The following is a 16,300-nucleotide window of genomic DNA, read 5'->3' on the forward strand; positions in this document are numbered from 1 at the left end:
AGAACTAGATATCCCAAGATAAATAAAGACTTGCCCAATTCTGCAATACAATTATAAAGAAGGTCGTATGGAACCGTGTGATCCACTAAAAGGTTAACCCTTGGTCTTCTCAACTAGTTCCACTTGTAAAAGACTGACATGACAAAGAACTCAATTTAATTTATTATCATATTTGTTTAATTAAAAGGCAATGAAGTGAAATATGTCAGCAGACAAGTGCATAGTTTCAATTCACATTGTTAGGATGTGACCAAAACAACCATTAGGGAAGGGTGGATTTTAGCTTTCCCTCCTCGGGGTGGGTGCTCCCATTCCATTCCCACCAATCGCTGAGTTTAATGCCACTGATTCTGGTGGCAGCTGAGGTGCCCCTCGGACTCAGGTGGGAGCCTGATGCATAAATGCTGCTCGGGATCCCCTGACATCAATTATTACCCTGATTTGTTTATTAACTAGGCCTGAGCAGAGTGGACACCACCAGGCGAAGCAGGTATGTGTAAAACTCTACTTTTTGTGCAGGACAGGAGGGGCAGGAGCTCTCCTCCCCACCACAAGACACTCCTAAAGCCCCTTCCCACCCTTCACCTGCTGGCAGCCACTCTGCACCCTCTTCCTGTCCGTTCTGGCCCAGCTAGATCCCTGCTTGAGATTAAACTCGACCCTCCTCTGTCCAGCTATTTTAAATATAATTCAAATGCAAGACAACAATGTTGAATTTGCGCTTACTTGGTGGCGGTTCTTACAATCAGGCAAATGAGCTCAGTTGGAGACTTAGGGCAGAAGTTCTCATTGGCAAGATCAGCACAGCGACTGGCGTAAATTACACACAAGTACCATCCAGGAAATTCCAGGCATTAGAGTTGCAGTACTGCTGTGTCTAGACAAGTTGAGTTTCCTGATTCAAATATATAACAACAATTTGCATCTATATATAGCAGCTTTGACATATAAATCCATCCCCAGGAGCTTTGCAGGGGCATGAGGAATACAATGATCAGACACAGATCTGTGTGCTGTTGCCAATGGCTCAGTGGATATCTACACTGCCGGGTGTAAAACTGAGTTATACTCATTAGCAAAGTCTTGTGTTCAGAGTCTTGCTTGGCACTGTTAGTTAACCAGCCATAATGCACTAGGATTGGCCTTAGTGGTCTGAGCCAGGGAGAGGGGAAATAAAATCAGTCGAGGTTCCTTCCCCTGATCACTATCCACCGACGTGCAATGGATAACTGGTGATAGGGAATCGGCAGGCCACTTTAAACAGAATGGAAAAGGGATTCTGTAGAGACGTAAGGCAGGCTGCTGATTTCCGATCACCTGTTTTTCATCTGATGATAAGAGTTGGCATTACCCCTCCCTGCCCCGTCTGCATGATTATGGACTTTGAGTGAGAGCAAAATCAGACTCAGTCGTGGTGTCAAGCTGGCTGGCTGACATTACAACTGTATACACACCTTTTTAAAAAAGTAAAGTACTTCATTGGCTGTAAAGTGCTTTGGGATGTTCCGAGGTGGTGAAAGGTACCAGAGATATTTTCTGACATTTTTGGCCTCCCACAAGTGAACAGGTTGTTGGGAGCTTGGGAGATTGCCACCTGTACCCCAGCAAGAGTCAGTGCCTTCAGGAGAGAAAGGGAGGAAGATCAGAAGGGACTATTTAAAAAAAAAGAGAGCAGGCGATCTGGGTCTGAATAGATCCATCATTATAAAGCGAATCACTTAAGGAAACAGTGCGGCCCTGAGGTAAAAGCAAACGCTCCTGGTAAGTGTAGCTAAAGATATGGAGATGGTCCTGGTCTCTGCCAGATCATTCCAGGAGGGTCTCGAAAGATTCCATCACCCACAGGCTTTTGCGTAGAGTTTCATCTGCGAGGTCGTAAGGGACGACATATTGCACGGCTCTGGGTGAGTTCACTGAAGATGCTGCTTTTACTTGTTGTTCAGTACTGGAGAGCATAGAGGTATGTGACAAAAGTTCTTTTTATGTTTTCAGTAAATGCTTCATAAAATTAATCATGACATGCGATCTAAAGCAGGCCAAAAAGACACAAAAAAAAACATTTTATAAGTGGCATGATCTTCAATAGGCTGATAGACTCACTTCATCTGCTGTCTAACTTTTCTTAATACAAATTGGCGCATTTTCCTGCCAATCTGCTCTGAAGCTATAAATAATTTTTCTTAACTCTTCACCCCCTCCATCCCTGCTCCTCTACTGCTTTCTCTATGTGGTTCAGAGCTGAGCTACGCTCCCTTGTGGCGAGCCAGTGAAGCTGCAGCTGTCTAAATCCAGTGCATCAACACTGCATGCCAGTCGGGACCAACCTTTAGCTTTCAACTACCTTGAGAAGCCATTGCAGGAAGACAGAGGCCCAAAGTTTCACTGAGGGTCTAATGTTAACATGGAAAAAATATATCAGTCAGTCTGGGCAATCAGAAGCTCTCCTGCTAGAATTACTGAGTTTAATATCCTGCTCATTGCTGGTCATTCATTGTCCGATAAACGATGTTAGCACAACTTATATCCAGTGTGTCTTGAAGGCCGCACTGTCTCTAATAAGAGTTCAGGATTTTTAAAAATCATATTTTCACATGTCGATTTTTTAAAAAAGTAAATGCTGGCGATACATATCAAATTGACAGCACCTGATTATTAATTAAACATGCTTTTCAGCTTTAGGATCTCAATGTAAAGCATCACCTAGGGGCTAAGCACAGCAAGGAAAACTCAATGTTAATTGAAGAGCCACAACAAATGGCACATGAAGTGGAGTAGGCTGTCTGATGCTGTGTCACAATGAACCAGTTGGGAAGGCCGAGACCCTATTTCAGGGATATTCAGTACCTCTTTCTTGAGAGTCACATCCCCTAGTGGTGATTAACTCAAAGAGTTACACACCCACCTAGCAGAAAAACTACCCAGGGAAAATATTTGCTGTTCCTTGATGGTCTGATGTTAATTTAAGAAAAAAAGCAGTCAGTAACTGATCAGTAATGTTCCATGTTCACTTTTCAAAGAAAATTGTTTCTTTTCTATTTTTGTCCCCATATACGAACAAATGAATTAGGAGCAGGAGTAGGCCACTCGACCCTTCGAGCCTGCTCCGCCATTCAATAAGTTCATGGCTGAACTGATTACTCCACATTTCCACCGACCCCCGATATCCTTTCACCCCCTTGCTTATCAAGAATCTATCTACCTCTGCCTTAAAAATATTCAAAGACTCTGCTTCCACCACCTTTTGAGGAAGAGAATTCCAAAGACTCATGACCCTCTGAGAGAAAATATTTCTCCTCATCTCTGTCTTAAATGGGCGACCCCTTATTTTTAAGTGGCTCCTAATTCAAGATTCTCCCACAAGGGGAAACATCCTTTCCACATCCACCCTGTCAAGACCCCTCAAGATCTTATATGTTTCAATCAAGTTGCCTCTTACTCTTCTAAATTTCAGTGGATACAATCCAAGCCTGTTCAACCTTTCCTCATAAGACAGCCCACCCATTCCAGGTATTAGTCTGGTAAACCTTCTCTGTACTGCCTCCAACACATTTACATCCTTCCTTAAATAAGGAGACCCGTACCGTACACTGTACTCCAGATGTGGTCTCACCAAAGCCCTGCATAGCTGAAGCATAACCTCCCGACTTTTGTATTCAATTCCCCTCATGATAAATGATAACATTCTATTAGCTTTCCTAATTACAGTGCTGTACCTTCATACTAACCTTTTGCGATTCATGCATTAGGACACCCAGATCCCTCTGCATCTCAGAGCTCTGCAATCTCTCTACTGAAGGCTGCCAGTAAGAGGGAAGTGATGCCTAGATCATTTTCTAAATCCTGTTTTTAAAAAATTCATTCTCAAGATGTGGGCAGCACTGGCAAGATTAACATTTATTGCCCATTCCTAGATGTTTTGAGGGTAGCTAAGAGTAATCACATTGCTGTGGGTCTGGAGTCATGTATAGGCCAGACCAGGTAAGGATGGTGGGTTTCCTTCCCTACAGGACATTAGTGAACCAGGTTATAACAAAATGACAGCTTTACATTTTTTTAACAGCTGTTTATTTCTAATTATTATTTAAAATTCTCAAACTGCCACGGTGAGATTTAAACTTGTCCTCCCTGGATGATGACTCCAAGCCTCTAGAGGGCTAGTCCAGTAACATAACCATTTCACTACAGCACTGCTGCATCAGCATTAGCCCCATGCTTTATAAGAAGCTCATTAATACTTCATGAGCCAGACATGATGTTAATTGCATATTAATTGTGTTTAATTGTATGCAGGTGGTAGGCTGGTGATTAACTGGTGATTCATTGAATCCCTATAAATAGACACAGACTGTAGTTGTTGGGTTAGCAGATGTAATGTGCAACTCTAAATAAATATAAATGTGTGTAAAGATTGGCTCCAGTTCTATCCTTCAACTGGCTTTCTGGCATAGAACACATAGCTCACCTCATTGTTGAGCCTCTCCATTTGCAGCAAGTTTTATGGGTGGGTTGTTCATGGAATGGACAGCGTACAATGCAGCTTCCTCTTCCTCTGGCACCTACAGATTCAAAGTTATTTTTAAGAATTAAATAGTTGGTGGATCTGAAACCATCGTGTCCCAAACAAACTTTGTTGGAGAGGTCTTATTTCATTGACAAAACCACATTTTCCACAACTACTTTCGGGTTATTAACCTCAATGAGCACCAGCTGGGGTCTTTTTAGATATTAAAATGATGGGGCTGTGGAAGGAGGTTAGATGGATGGGATAAAGTTCATGATTAGATAGAGTGTACATGGGCAATTAATAGAATGACTTGATGAGCAGAATGGTCCTTTATTCTGGGTTTGCCCTACATTCTTGGAAGGGAATTTGTTGCATTTACAGAAATTCTCTTTTAAAACCGGTCATCCCACAATAGTGGAGTGTCCTGAAGATTACAAAACAGCTTCAAACTATCAACAGATATTCTGATGCAAGTACTATGTGATGATGATAGATTCCCCCATTGCTTTGACAGATCAGTGTTCAGCAAGGAGACTGGTTGTTCACCGTCCAGGTTGGTGTACGATGTAAACTAGATCTAACAAACAGGAAAGGTCAGAGCTGCCTCTGCTGATGTATCAATGAGGTTAATGACTTTTGTGGTGCATGGGGATTAAGGTTTAAATTCAACTTAGGCACTAAATTAGGCTGAAATATTTCACTCCATAAAATCAGATGGTGTTGAATGGGCTTCATTGTAGAATCAAAGGAAGACCATTCAGCCCATCATGCTTGTGCTGTCTGTTTGGTAGAGATATCCAATTAATCCCATTCCTCTGTTCTTTCTCCATAGCCCTGTAATTTGTTTCCCTTCAAGCATTTATCCAATTCTCTTTTGAAAGTGAATCTGCTTTCATCACCCTTTCAGGCAATGCATTCCCAATCACAGCAATCTGCTGTGTAAAAAGAGAAATTCCTGTTGCCGCCTTTGGTTCCTCTGCCAATCACCTTAATTCTGTCTTCTGGTTACCGACCCTAATGTCACTGGAAAGAATTTCTCATTATTTACTCCATTGGGGCATAAAATGTGAAATTGAGAACCCAAGCGAAGGGTTAGTGCACACAGGGACTGTAGGTTTCTGCTAAAGAGTGAGACAGGTCAGCTGAATGAACTCCCTTATCTGTTCTCATCTTTATAGCAATGCAGGATTGAAAAGAGTAGGAGAGAAGCTAAGTCAGGAAGTAGTGATTAGTTGATGCTGAGTTTAAGTTTTAACAGCACATGGAATGCAGGATGAATGGGGGCCTGATTAATGTAAGGGGTTCCAGGGCATTTAATATCCTAGAAAAAAAGGATTTAGAGTAGGAGATCATGCTAATTCTCCAAATGAGAATTTATGACAATGGTGGGCAGCTCATTATGTAATATGTGACTTTCACTGCACCAGAAACCCCAGGAATATGAACTGACTCAGCAGTGGATTAACTATGGCTAGTGACCAAAATCACATGAAAACAAACACACTTCTAGTTAAGTCATTAGTACACTCACTGGTTAACTGACAGATGCAGATGTGACAAAAAACAAACTTGTACCTTCTAAATATGTTCAGCTACAAAATTGCAAGCATATCTACATTAACCCATCAAAAGCAAAAGAAGATACAGCTCCCAGTGTCAGTGATAAGGAGTCACAACTTCACAGTGTTGCCGTTACTTTGTGTGGCTTCCATGAACTTACCTCCCAGTACACATGGTCTTCAAAGCAGTTTTCATCTGATGGATCTCCCCAGAATGGCAACTTCAGAATAAAACCTTTGAAAAGGCCATCAACAGTGATCAGTGATTTTTCAGACAAATTTTGAACTGTTAAGAAGGTTGTCAGGACAGGCTATTTATGTGGCAGTAAAGGAATGGACTAAAATGGCTGAAACTAATTTGCAGGAAGGGTGGATGAGTCTAGATACAGCTGTGGGCAGTAATGGGAAGAAAATAGGACTGGTATCAGGAAGACTGAGATCAGATGGACTTATACAACCAAAACTCTTTGCAATCTTACAAAAGATCTCCTGCGCCTTGCGATACTTTGCCATTGTTGTTATAGACTGTTATTCCGCAGATTGGAATATCTTCTCTGAGGCAGGGATAACATTATATAACAATTTCTAACAGTCATTCTTTTAACGTAAAGTACTCCCACACAAGAAAATTTCTTCTAGGTTTTAATAATTACTCTGGTGTGTAAAAGCATAGCAACACCACAAGGTGGCAGCCAAAGTCCAGCCTTTTTGATCTAATATCTGCTTCAGAAAGTCATTCTTACAGGTGCAGTGCCTTAATGAAAAAAAAATCCTCTGGCAAACTTTTCTCCTGTCTTGTCAACAACAACGCAAAACCGTGTTACAAATATGCCACAGTCCCATCTACGTCTGATGGATTCATGATGTCTGCTGAACAAAAGACTTAAATTTAATGTCTGTTTCTGCGGTTTGGGGAATATTGTATCAGGAGCAGCTACTTTGTGATATCACTCTGTCATTGTCAGGTATTTTCATCAGGTGTATGCTTTCTTTCCTCTAATCCAGAAGGCATTAATCCTTTGCCGGTGTACAATTACACAGGTTAAGATTCCTTCAGCACTCCACTCCTCATGTAAGCCTAGACAGTGAGCTATTCGACCAATTATGGCATTCTCTTTCCCTGTGAATCAGCTTCACGGGTGTGGGAGCGAGCCGTTGACTCCGTGGTTGTATTCCTGTCTCTGTCAGAAACGTTTGCCCTAGACAGTCCCGTGCAGGAACTCCAACTCCGGACTCTGTATCAACGTCCGTTGGGTGTGGGTGTCCCATCCCCTCACCATGTGGATTGCGGGAGCCTGTAAAACCCTGCCCCCGTCAACCCCACCCCTTCCCGCCCCATATGGGACTAACCACCCCTTTCTATCGGCTGGTTACAGCCACAGAAGGACCAGTTACATAGTGGTCTGTCACACTGTTGATCACCCCAGCAATCCTTCCACCATTTTGCACAGCTCCCTCAAGAAAAAGAGTGCAAAGGTGCAAAATAGTGATGGGCTTCATGGCTCAATTTTCTATATTTAATTAACAGTGTTCATAGGCCTTTATTTTCTGTACTTCTCAGTTGCCTAATATCAGAGTCAGGCCCACTCACCTACAATTATTCCTCCCCCCACACTCAGGACGAGAGTAACACACAGAGCTGCAGCCTGAAACCCTCCCTGGACACTGGGCGTCCGTCCTGCAAAGTCACCCTCGAAACCAAAGGCAGCAACTAACCTGAAGAAAGCAAAACAAAACAGTCACAAAATGATACAGGCACCAAATACAAACAACTCCCCACCATCAGACAGGTCCCTGTGCTCGAGATTGGTTACCAGAGTCTAGTGTCCTAACACTGGGTGGGCCTACACCACCTGACATTGATAGTCTGAGCATTCACCTCCCACTTTGATCACTAAAAGACATTTCTCTTCCATTTTCTCTCCTACTGTCTCTCCTGCGGCCAGTCTCTTGCTGGGGTACAATCGCAGTCTGTACAATCGCACAGTCTCGCTGGAGTACAGTCGAACGGTCTGTACAATCGCACAGTCTGTACAATTGCAGTCTTTCGCTGGGGTACAATCACGCAGTCTGTACAATTGCACAGTCTCTCACTGGGGTACAAACACACACAGTCTGTACAATTTCACACTCTCTCACTGGGGTACAATTGCACAGGCTGTACAATTGTACAGTCTCTTGCTGGAGTACAATCACATAGTCTGTACAATTGCACAGTCTCACGCTGGGGTACAATCGCACAGTCTCTCACTGGGGTACAATAGCCAAGCCTGTACAATTGTACAGTCTCTCGCTGGGGTGCAATCGCACAGTCTGTACAATTGCACAGTCTCTCACTGGGTACAATCGCACAGTCTCTCACTGGGGTACAATTGCACAGTCTGTACAATTGTACAGTCTCTCGGTGGGGTGCTATCGCACAGTCTGTACAAAATGCACAGTCTCTTGCTGGGTACAATCACACAGTCTGTACCATTGCACAGTCTCTCGCTGGGTTATAATCGCACATTCTGTACAATTGTACAGTCTCTCAGTGGGGTGCAATCGCACAGTCTGTAAAATTGCACAGTCTATCACTGGGTACAATCGCACAGTCTGTACAATTGCAGAGTCTCTCACTGGGGTGCAATCGCACAGTCTATACAATCGCACAGTCTCTCACTGGGGTACAATCGCACATCTCTCACTGGGGTACAATCGCACATCTCTCACTGGGTAAAATCGCACAGTCTGTACAATTGTACAGTCTCTTGCTGGGTACAATCGCACAGTCTGTACAACTGCACAGTCTCTCACTGAGTACAGTCGCACAGTCTGTATAATTGTACAGTCTCTTGCTGGGTACAATCGCACAGTCTGTACAACTGCACAGTCTCTCATTGGGGTACAATCGCACATCTCTCACTGGGGTGCAATCGCACAGTCTATACAATCGCACAGTCTCTCACTGCGGTACAATTGCACATCTCTCACTGGGTAAAATCGCACAGTCTGTACAATTGTACAGTCTCTTTTTGGGTACAATCACACAGTCTGTACAACTGCACAGTCTCTCACTGAGTACAGTCGCACAGTCTGTATAATTGTACAGTCTCTTGCTGGGTACAATCGCACAGTCTGTACAACTGCACAGTCTCTCATTGGGGTACAATCGCACAGTCTGAAAACTTGCACAGTCTCTTGCTGGGGTACAATCGCAGTCGCTCACTGGGGTACAATTGCACAGTTTCTCACTGGGGTACAATCGCACAGTCTGTAAACTTGCACAGTCTCTCGCTGGCGTACAATCCCGCAGTCTGTACAATCGCACGGTCTCTCGCTGTGGTAGAATCGCACAGTCTATTCAATCCTGCATCTCTCACTGGAGTACAATCGCCATGTCTGTACAATCTCACATGCACTCGCTGAGGTACATTCGAACAGTCTGTACAATTGCAGAGTCTCTCACTGGGTACAATCGCACAGTCTGTACAATTGTACAGTCTCTCGGGGTGCTATCGCACAGTCTGTACAATTGCACAGTCTCTTGCTGGGTACAATCACACAGTCTGTACCATTGCACAGTCTCTCGCTGGGTTATAGTCGCACATTCTGTACAATTGTACAGTCTCTCGGTGGGGTGCAATCGCACAGTCTGTAAAATTGCACAGTCTATCACTGGGTACAATCGCACAGTCTGTACAATTGCAGAGTCTCTCACTGGGGTGCAATCGCACAGTCTATACAATCGCACAGTCTCTCACTGGGGTACAATCGCACATCTCTCACTGGGGTACAATCGCACATCTCTCACTGGGTAAAATCGCACAGTCTGTACAATTGTACAGTCTCTTGCTGGGTACAATCGCACAGTCTGTACAACTGCACAGTCTCTCACTGAGTACAGTCGCACAGTCTGTATAATTGTACAGTCTCTTGCTGGGTACAATCGCACAGTCTGTACAACTGCACAGTCTCTCATTGGGGTACAATCGCACAGTCTGAAAACTTGCACAGTCTCTTGCTGGGGTACAATCGCAGTCGCTCACTGGGGTACAATTGCACAGTTTCTCACTGGGGTACAATCGCACAGTCTGTAAACTTGCACAGTCTCTCGCTGGCGTACAATCCCGCAGTCTGTACAATCGCACGGTCTCTCGCTGTGGTAGAATCGCACAGTCTATTCAATCCTGCATCTCTCACTGGAGTACAATCGCCATGTCTGTACAATCTCACATGCACTCGCTGAGGTACATTCGAACAGTCTGTACAATTGCAGAGTCTCTCACTGGGGTACAGTTGCACAGTGGGTACAATCAGACAGCCATCACACAGGCACTCACTGGGGTACAATCGCACACACACTCGTTGCTCTCCAATATCTCATTCAAGCATGTGAAATGAGACAATTGATGCTGGCACACCATTTGCCTGTGGCATGCATCATCGCGGAGATGGACCCTGTCATCATTGTGCTATCCAGCATACTGCAATTGCGAGCAGGAATCCTGATTGATCTTTACCGCTCCCTAGGCTGGGGCATTGAAGCCAATTGTAACAACCTTAATGGCACCTCATCTGGGATTAGCTGGCTCAGCATGAACTGGGGCAGAAACTTGGGATATTCCTGATGTGTATGGCACTATGTCACACCTTAGGCGTAGCGCTATGACCAACTTGTAACTGTGAAATGCATGGGTCTCGCAGAAGGCAGTGCCGATGTATAAACAGTTGCTTGGTGTAGAAGTGAATAGTGAATCTGCCTCTCTAGTGACAATATCGTGAATACTTTTGCACACGGTGCAGACAGGGGCTCAGTGGTTCCACTGAATTACAGTGCTGACCACTCCAGCTTAACCTTTATCACTATATACTCTATTTACTACAGTGCCATCTGCTCCACCTTACCCTTCTTTGCTGTACACTCCTTCAGTTGCAGCTGCAGCAGTGACAGCTCCGACAATGGCTCCAATCAAACCAGGAATGGCATGCAAGTTGTGGATGCCACAGGTATCTTGTATTTTAAGATATTTTTCCAGGAGTGGCTTAAAACAGAAAATCACAGCATCAGATCTTCATGAAGTTTATTTATTCGGCAAACAATTTTAAAATTCACACAGGCCATTCCTCTTAGGCCATAGGGTTTGGGAGTTGAATCTAACACAATACTCGCAGGTGTTGTAGGGCTCCGCAGCTGTTTGTGCCTCAAGAGCTGCGCAAGCCTTTTGATATTCAGCTTGTTCAGCCGGATGGCAACATTGAGCTTGAACGTGAGCTGGCTCTCCAATCACAGAAAGGCCTCACCAATCCTCAGGCCCACTCAGCCAACATTAACTGGCTCATTTGACCCAGGTTGTGGGGAGGCCAGTGCACAGCCTAATCCTCCCACCACCCAACGCCTACAAATCATAGCACAGCACAGACGGAGGACATTCTGCCCATCATGCCTGTGCTGGCTCTTTGAAAGAGCTATCTAATTAGTTCCGCCACTCCGCTCTGTCCCCAATTTCTGACATGGTAACTGGTGATCAGGAGCCTGAACTCTCTGCTGACTTACCCACTCCCAAACCAGGTGGGCTTCATCCGATTGTGTGACTCAGAGTGAGCTGCCGGGGTGGTTGTGGGGCGGGGTTGGGGGTGGGGGCAGTGGAGGGAGGGAGTTACGTTCAGACTTTTTTTTTAAGATCGTTATTATTGCTCCGACTCTCAGCTTGTGAAACTGAGCTATCTGAACTCACCGACAGGAAGATGAAGCCCAGTGTTGACACCGTTCCTGAGAGAGCGCCGACAATCAGTGATCCGTAGGGAGTCAGCATCATTTCCGCGGCAGTGCCGAGGGCCACCCCTCCAGCGAGCGTCCCATTCTGAACGTGAACCTGGCGAGAGAACAAGGTAGCAGTGTGCAAACCCACAATTAGCCATTCTTCACGCGCGAGTCCAGACGACAGGTGTTGACAAGCTATTCGGTCACTTGGGCATTACAGCCAAGCACGCTCCTGACCTTACCCGACCTATGCAGGCACAATGTGCACATACACATGCATGCACACACTCACACACACACACACACACACATACTTGCACACACTTTCACGTGCACACACACACATACACTCAAACATGCGTGCATGCATGCGCATACACTTCCATGCACGCACTTGCGCACACTCGCACACTTTAACTTTTGAGCAGGGTCTGGGATAATTGCAGGAAATAGGAACACTAGCTGAGTCACCCCTCTCTCCACCATCCCCCCAGCAAAAACTAAATAAGCAGTATAGCTCCCTCTTTTCCATCTCTGTACTAGCATGGCAGGCCCAATTTATTGGAACAGAAGCCCCGCGACCTGCTCCGCCATTTATTTAGATCACGGCTGATATGTGGCCTTTCTCAGTGGTGTACTCTGATTCATTCTTACTACGGGCTGGATTGAGACTCATTTCGTATCAGAGTCCCGAAGTCAGAAGGGAGAGGAGACTGTCATTCCAATCAGCCTGAGATAGAATCGACCCCAGCTCCCGGTTGTGAAAGGTCAAAGTCTAACCACAATACCCAGTAAAGTGACATGATGCTGAGTTTGAGGCCGAGGCCAGGCCTGTAAGATTAGATACTGTGTTAAATCCCAGTTATCGCGATGTGCCTATCCTGCCCAACAAGGTGGTTCCCTACCATGTTGATTTTTCCCTTCTTCTCAAAGACACTGGAAATGGCAATGGTGGTGAGGACACTGGCTGCGAGCGAGCAGTAGGTATTGATGGCACCGCGGTGTTGGGCGTCTCCATGGTTCGAAATTGCTGAGTTGAAGCTGGGCCAAAACATCCAGAGATAGAGGGTGCCTGAGGATGAGAGCAAAAAACCCCATCATATCTGAACCATCACTGAACCTAAACACAGGATACCCTACGACCAACGTCTGCATCTCTCTTCCCCCCCACTCAGCCACTAGATTCCAATCTTTAGAACTCTCTCCCAAAGCCATCGCAAAGGCTTCAAAATACCTATCTCTTACACTGTGCCTGCACCTTTAATCTCCTTTGTATCCTACTCACAATCCTCCCTATTCCCCCCGTGACCTCCCCCCCCACCCCCTCCCCCCGCCTTGCGAAAGGCTCTTTGGCTGTGTTCACAGTGCAACTGTGATGTTGTGATCAAGGTGTTTCAGGTTGCACAGGCTGCTGCCAGAGTCAAGCCTGACTGACACCAGAGCAAAGTGGTTTGAGAGTCCCTGGAGGACACAAAGTTTTGCTTCAGAGTCAGTTCCGGCTCTAATACCCAGCTTTAAACTGCGCAAATTCAGAAACACTTTGCACCAAAGGAGAGTACATAGATGGCAGGGTGGGCATGAGAGGAGTTAGGGAGGGGGTCCGGGGAGGGAAGGAGGGGACGGGATCTTCAACTGTGATGCTCCAGCCATTTCAGTGTGGGGTAGGCTTGAGCTGGCCTTTACCTGCTTGTGATTTTCATATGTTTGTACCACTGAACATGTAACTTAACTGCACAGTGAGACACTAATTAACCAGTGGTTTTGCAAACCAGTCGATATTGTAACTTGACCCCATGCCTTTGTTTTTGTCCGAGTTCCTTTTCCCAGACTTCTTCACAGAGTTCCTTTAAGGAGGGAGCGGTGATACAGTGCAAAATGGGGACAAAGTTTTCTTCTCCCTGTTATCTTCTTTATACTCCCCATATCTCCCAAAGGATTTAAATCACGGTGGGATGTAAATCCAACAACAGCAGACACCCTCCCATCTCACACTGAGACCAGCTGTAGCAATCCAATTACCATCCCAGTTGAGATCAATCAACTCAGCACAGACCAAGATTGGAAAAGTGGATCCACCCTGCTCTACATGACTCTGTTTGAGTCTGGGTGATTTATTTGCAGCCTAAAGCAATTTTTAAAAATTATTTGTTCATGGGATGTCACCGTCGCTGGCCAGGCCAGCATTTATTGCCCATCCCTAATTGCCCTTGAGAAGGTGGTGGTGAGCTGCCTTCTTGAACCACAGCTGTCCACGTGGTGTAGGTATACCAACAGTGCTATGAGTGAGAATTCTAGGATTTTGATCCAGTGACAATGAAAAAAGGGCGATAAATTTCCAAGTCAGGCTAGGGTGTGAGTTGGGAGGGGAACTTGCAGGTGGTGGTGTTCCCATGCGTCTGCTGCCCTTGTAGTTCTGGTGGTAGAGATCGTGGGATTGGTAGGTGCTGTCAAAGTTATGTGCAGAGACTATAGAAGCTGGGATTGTTTTCCTTAGAACAGAGAGTGTTAAGGGCAGAATTAATGGAGGAACTCATAATTATGAAGGGCTTTGATAGAGTTGATAGGTTGGCAGGAGGGGTGGTAACTAGAGGGCACAGATTTAAGTAATTGGCAAAAGAACCAGGAGGGAGATGAGGAGCATTTTTTTATGCAGTGAGTTGTTGTGATCCGGAATGCACTGCCTAAAAGGACAGTGGAAGCAGATTCAGTCATAACTTTCAAAAGGAAAATGGATAAAACCCTGAAACAGAAGATTTTGCAGGGCTACAGGGAAAGAGCAGGGGAGTGGGACTAATTGGATAGTTCCTCCAGAGAGTCAGCACAGGCATGAAGGGCCAAATTGCCTCCTTCTGTGCTATAAGTTTCAATGATTCTAAATTAATTGGGGAAGCTCTAGTGTCAAATATGAACATAGTTTACAACCATCCACATTTGGAATGCACTTTTTCAGCCTCCAATCACCCTACTTGCTCCAGCTGAACTCACTCCGTAAAACATAGTAATTTGCTCCTTCTGTGCATGTGCTGAAAACCTGCACATGCAGAGAAGTGCTGTGCTGCTACTGTTTACAAGATTTCAGTGAACACCAGAGAGCTATTTGGGGAAATTTTTTTGGACAACACCACTGTACAGGTGCATGCCTGAGAATTGAACCTATAACATTACCGGCTCCTAAATCTGGGACTGTGTCAAATTACAGGTACTTTTTAAAACTGTATTTGTAGTTGGTAGTTGAAGATAGATGTCTGCCTGCTGTAACCGAACAGGCAATAAAATCAGAAGACGTGCTACCAACCATTTCTCACCTGAACCATAGAGCAACATGATCAGGTACAGCATCTGATAAGAGGTCTTCTGGTAACTGGAGGCTTTCACAAAACAGGTGGACAAAGCACTTTGGTATTTTGAGCTAAATGATAGTTAAAAAGTCAGAGGTCTCTCCTGGTCATGTATCTTGATTAGAAAATTGTGAGCTGCCAAGGACATCTCTTAATCTGTCTTGCATTAGGAAACCAATGGAAGCTATTCAGTGGGATGATGAGAACAAGCAGAGATACATTAAAAGGGGTTGAAAAGTGTCAAGATTAAAATTTCTTGTCGAGGTATGGGCCTCTTGAGCTTACATTTTGCCCCACCCTACTTCCCCTTTGAAGGTTTCTAAATTCACCACTGCATAAGTGAAGGATTTTGCAGTAGTAATAATGGTGAACTTATCAGCCTTCCCGTCATTACTCTTCCGAAACTGACAGCAACTTCTGGAGCCTGCACATACGCAGTTAAAATCCAGAAGTTGTTGTCAGTGATTCAATGTTTCTTCATAGGGTGCACTGTTGAAGTCCCTGCAGACTCAATCAATTAGAAATCACTGAATTGACAAGAATGTCCCCTTTTACATGCTAATATCGCTGTTAAAAACCCCTGGAAAAGTTATACCTTGTTAACAGCATACTAAGTTATAACGACTGCTGAAGGACCTCTCTGGTCCTGGAAAACTAATTTCATATTTGTGTAATGTCAATTTTTTCCACTGCGATTAAAATTCCAAGTTTAAAAAAAAATTGTTTATGACATTTCAGCTTCTAATGTGTATGCCCCAATTTTTATTTTACTTTCTGTAGGATAATCAGTGCATTTTTCTTCCTGGTTTGCTGTCTATGAGAATTCTTCAATGTGATTGGCTGCTTACCCTGCTTGATGCCATCACTGTTGCTGGGCACCTGGAGACCCCCTATCTTGGCACCAGACTCAAATTAATGTTGGGAAAGGGGAAATCCATGCCACAGAGATCACTAGATCTTTGTGGCCAGCCGTTTAAGGTCAGCAACAAGCACCATCACTTTGCCACTGACTACAAAATCCGGGCCATCACATTTTTGTCCACTTCAGATTTTCCCTCCTTTAGGCAATACGTTTTGGTGGGAAGAATGAGGAGGTCACATGCTCCTTGGAAAATATGTGTCTAAATGGAGTAGAGGATCAGAGGGATCTGGAGGC

At 44.8% G+C, this 16,300-nt stretch overlaps 1 protein-coding gene across 1 annotated transcript in view; it reads right to left on the minus strand.

Annotated features, from left to right (window-relative positions):
• Positions 1–223: 223 nt before the first annotated feature.
• Positions 224–16,300, minus strand: part of rhcgb (Rh family, C glycoprotein b) — a 29,873-nt gene continuing 13,796 nt past the window's right edge. The window contains exons 5-11 of the mRNA XM_068018070.1: positions 12,712–12,878; positions 11,781–11,918; positions 10,951–11,087; positions 7,655–7,779; positions 6,225–6,298; positions 4,463–4,556; positions 224–2,026 (exon numbers count right to left, since the gene is read on the minus strand). Of these exons, the coding sequence (XP_067874171.1) occupies positions 4,464–4,556; positions 6,225–6,298; positions 7,655–7,779; positions 10,951–11,087; positions 11,781–11,918; positions 12,712–12,878 (734 nt within the window). The 3' untranslated portion in view covers positions 224–2,026; position 4,463. The remainder of the gene's footprint in view (positions 2,027–4,462; positions 4,557–6,224; positions 6,299–7,654; positions 7,780–10,950; positions 11,088–11,780; positions 11,919–12,711; positions 12,879–16,300) is intronic.

Source organism: Heterodontus francisci, chromosome 38 (genome assembly GCF_036365525.1).
Source record: "Heterodontus francisci isolate sHetFra1 chromosome 38, sHetFra1.hap1, whole genome shotgun sequence".
In the NCBI taxonomy this organism is placed as follows: domain Eukaryota; kingdom Metazoa; phylum Chordata; class Chondrichthyes; order Heterodontiformes; family Heterodontidae; genus Heterodontus; species Heterodontus francisci.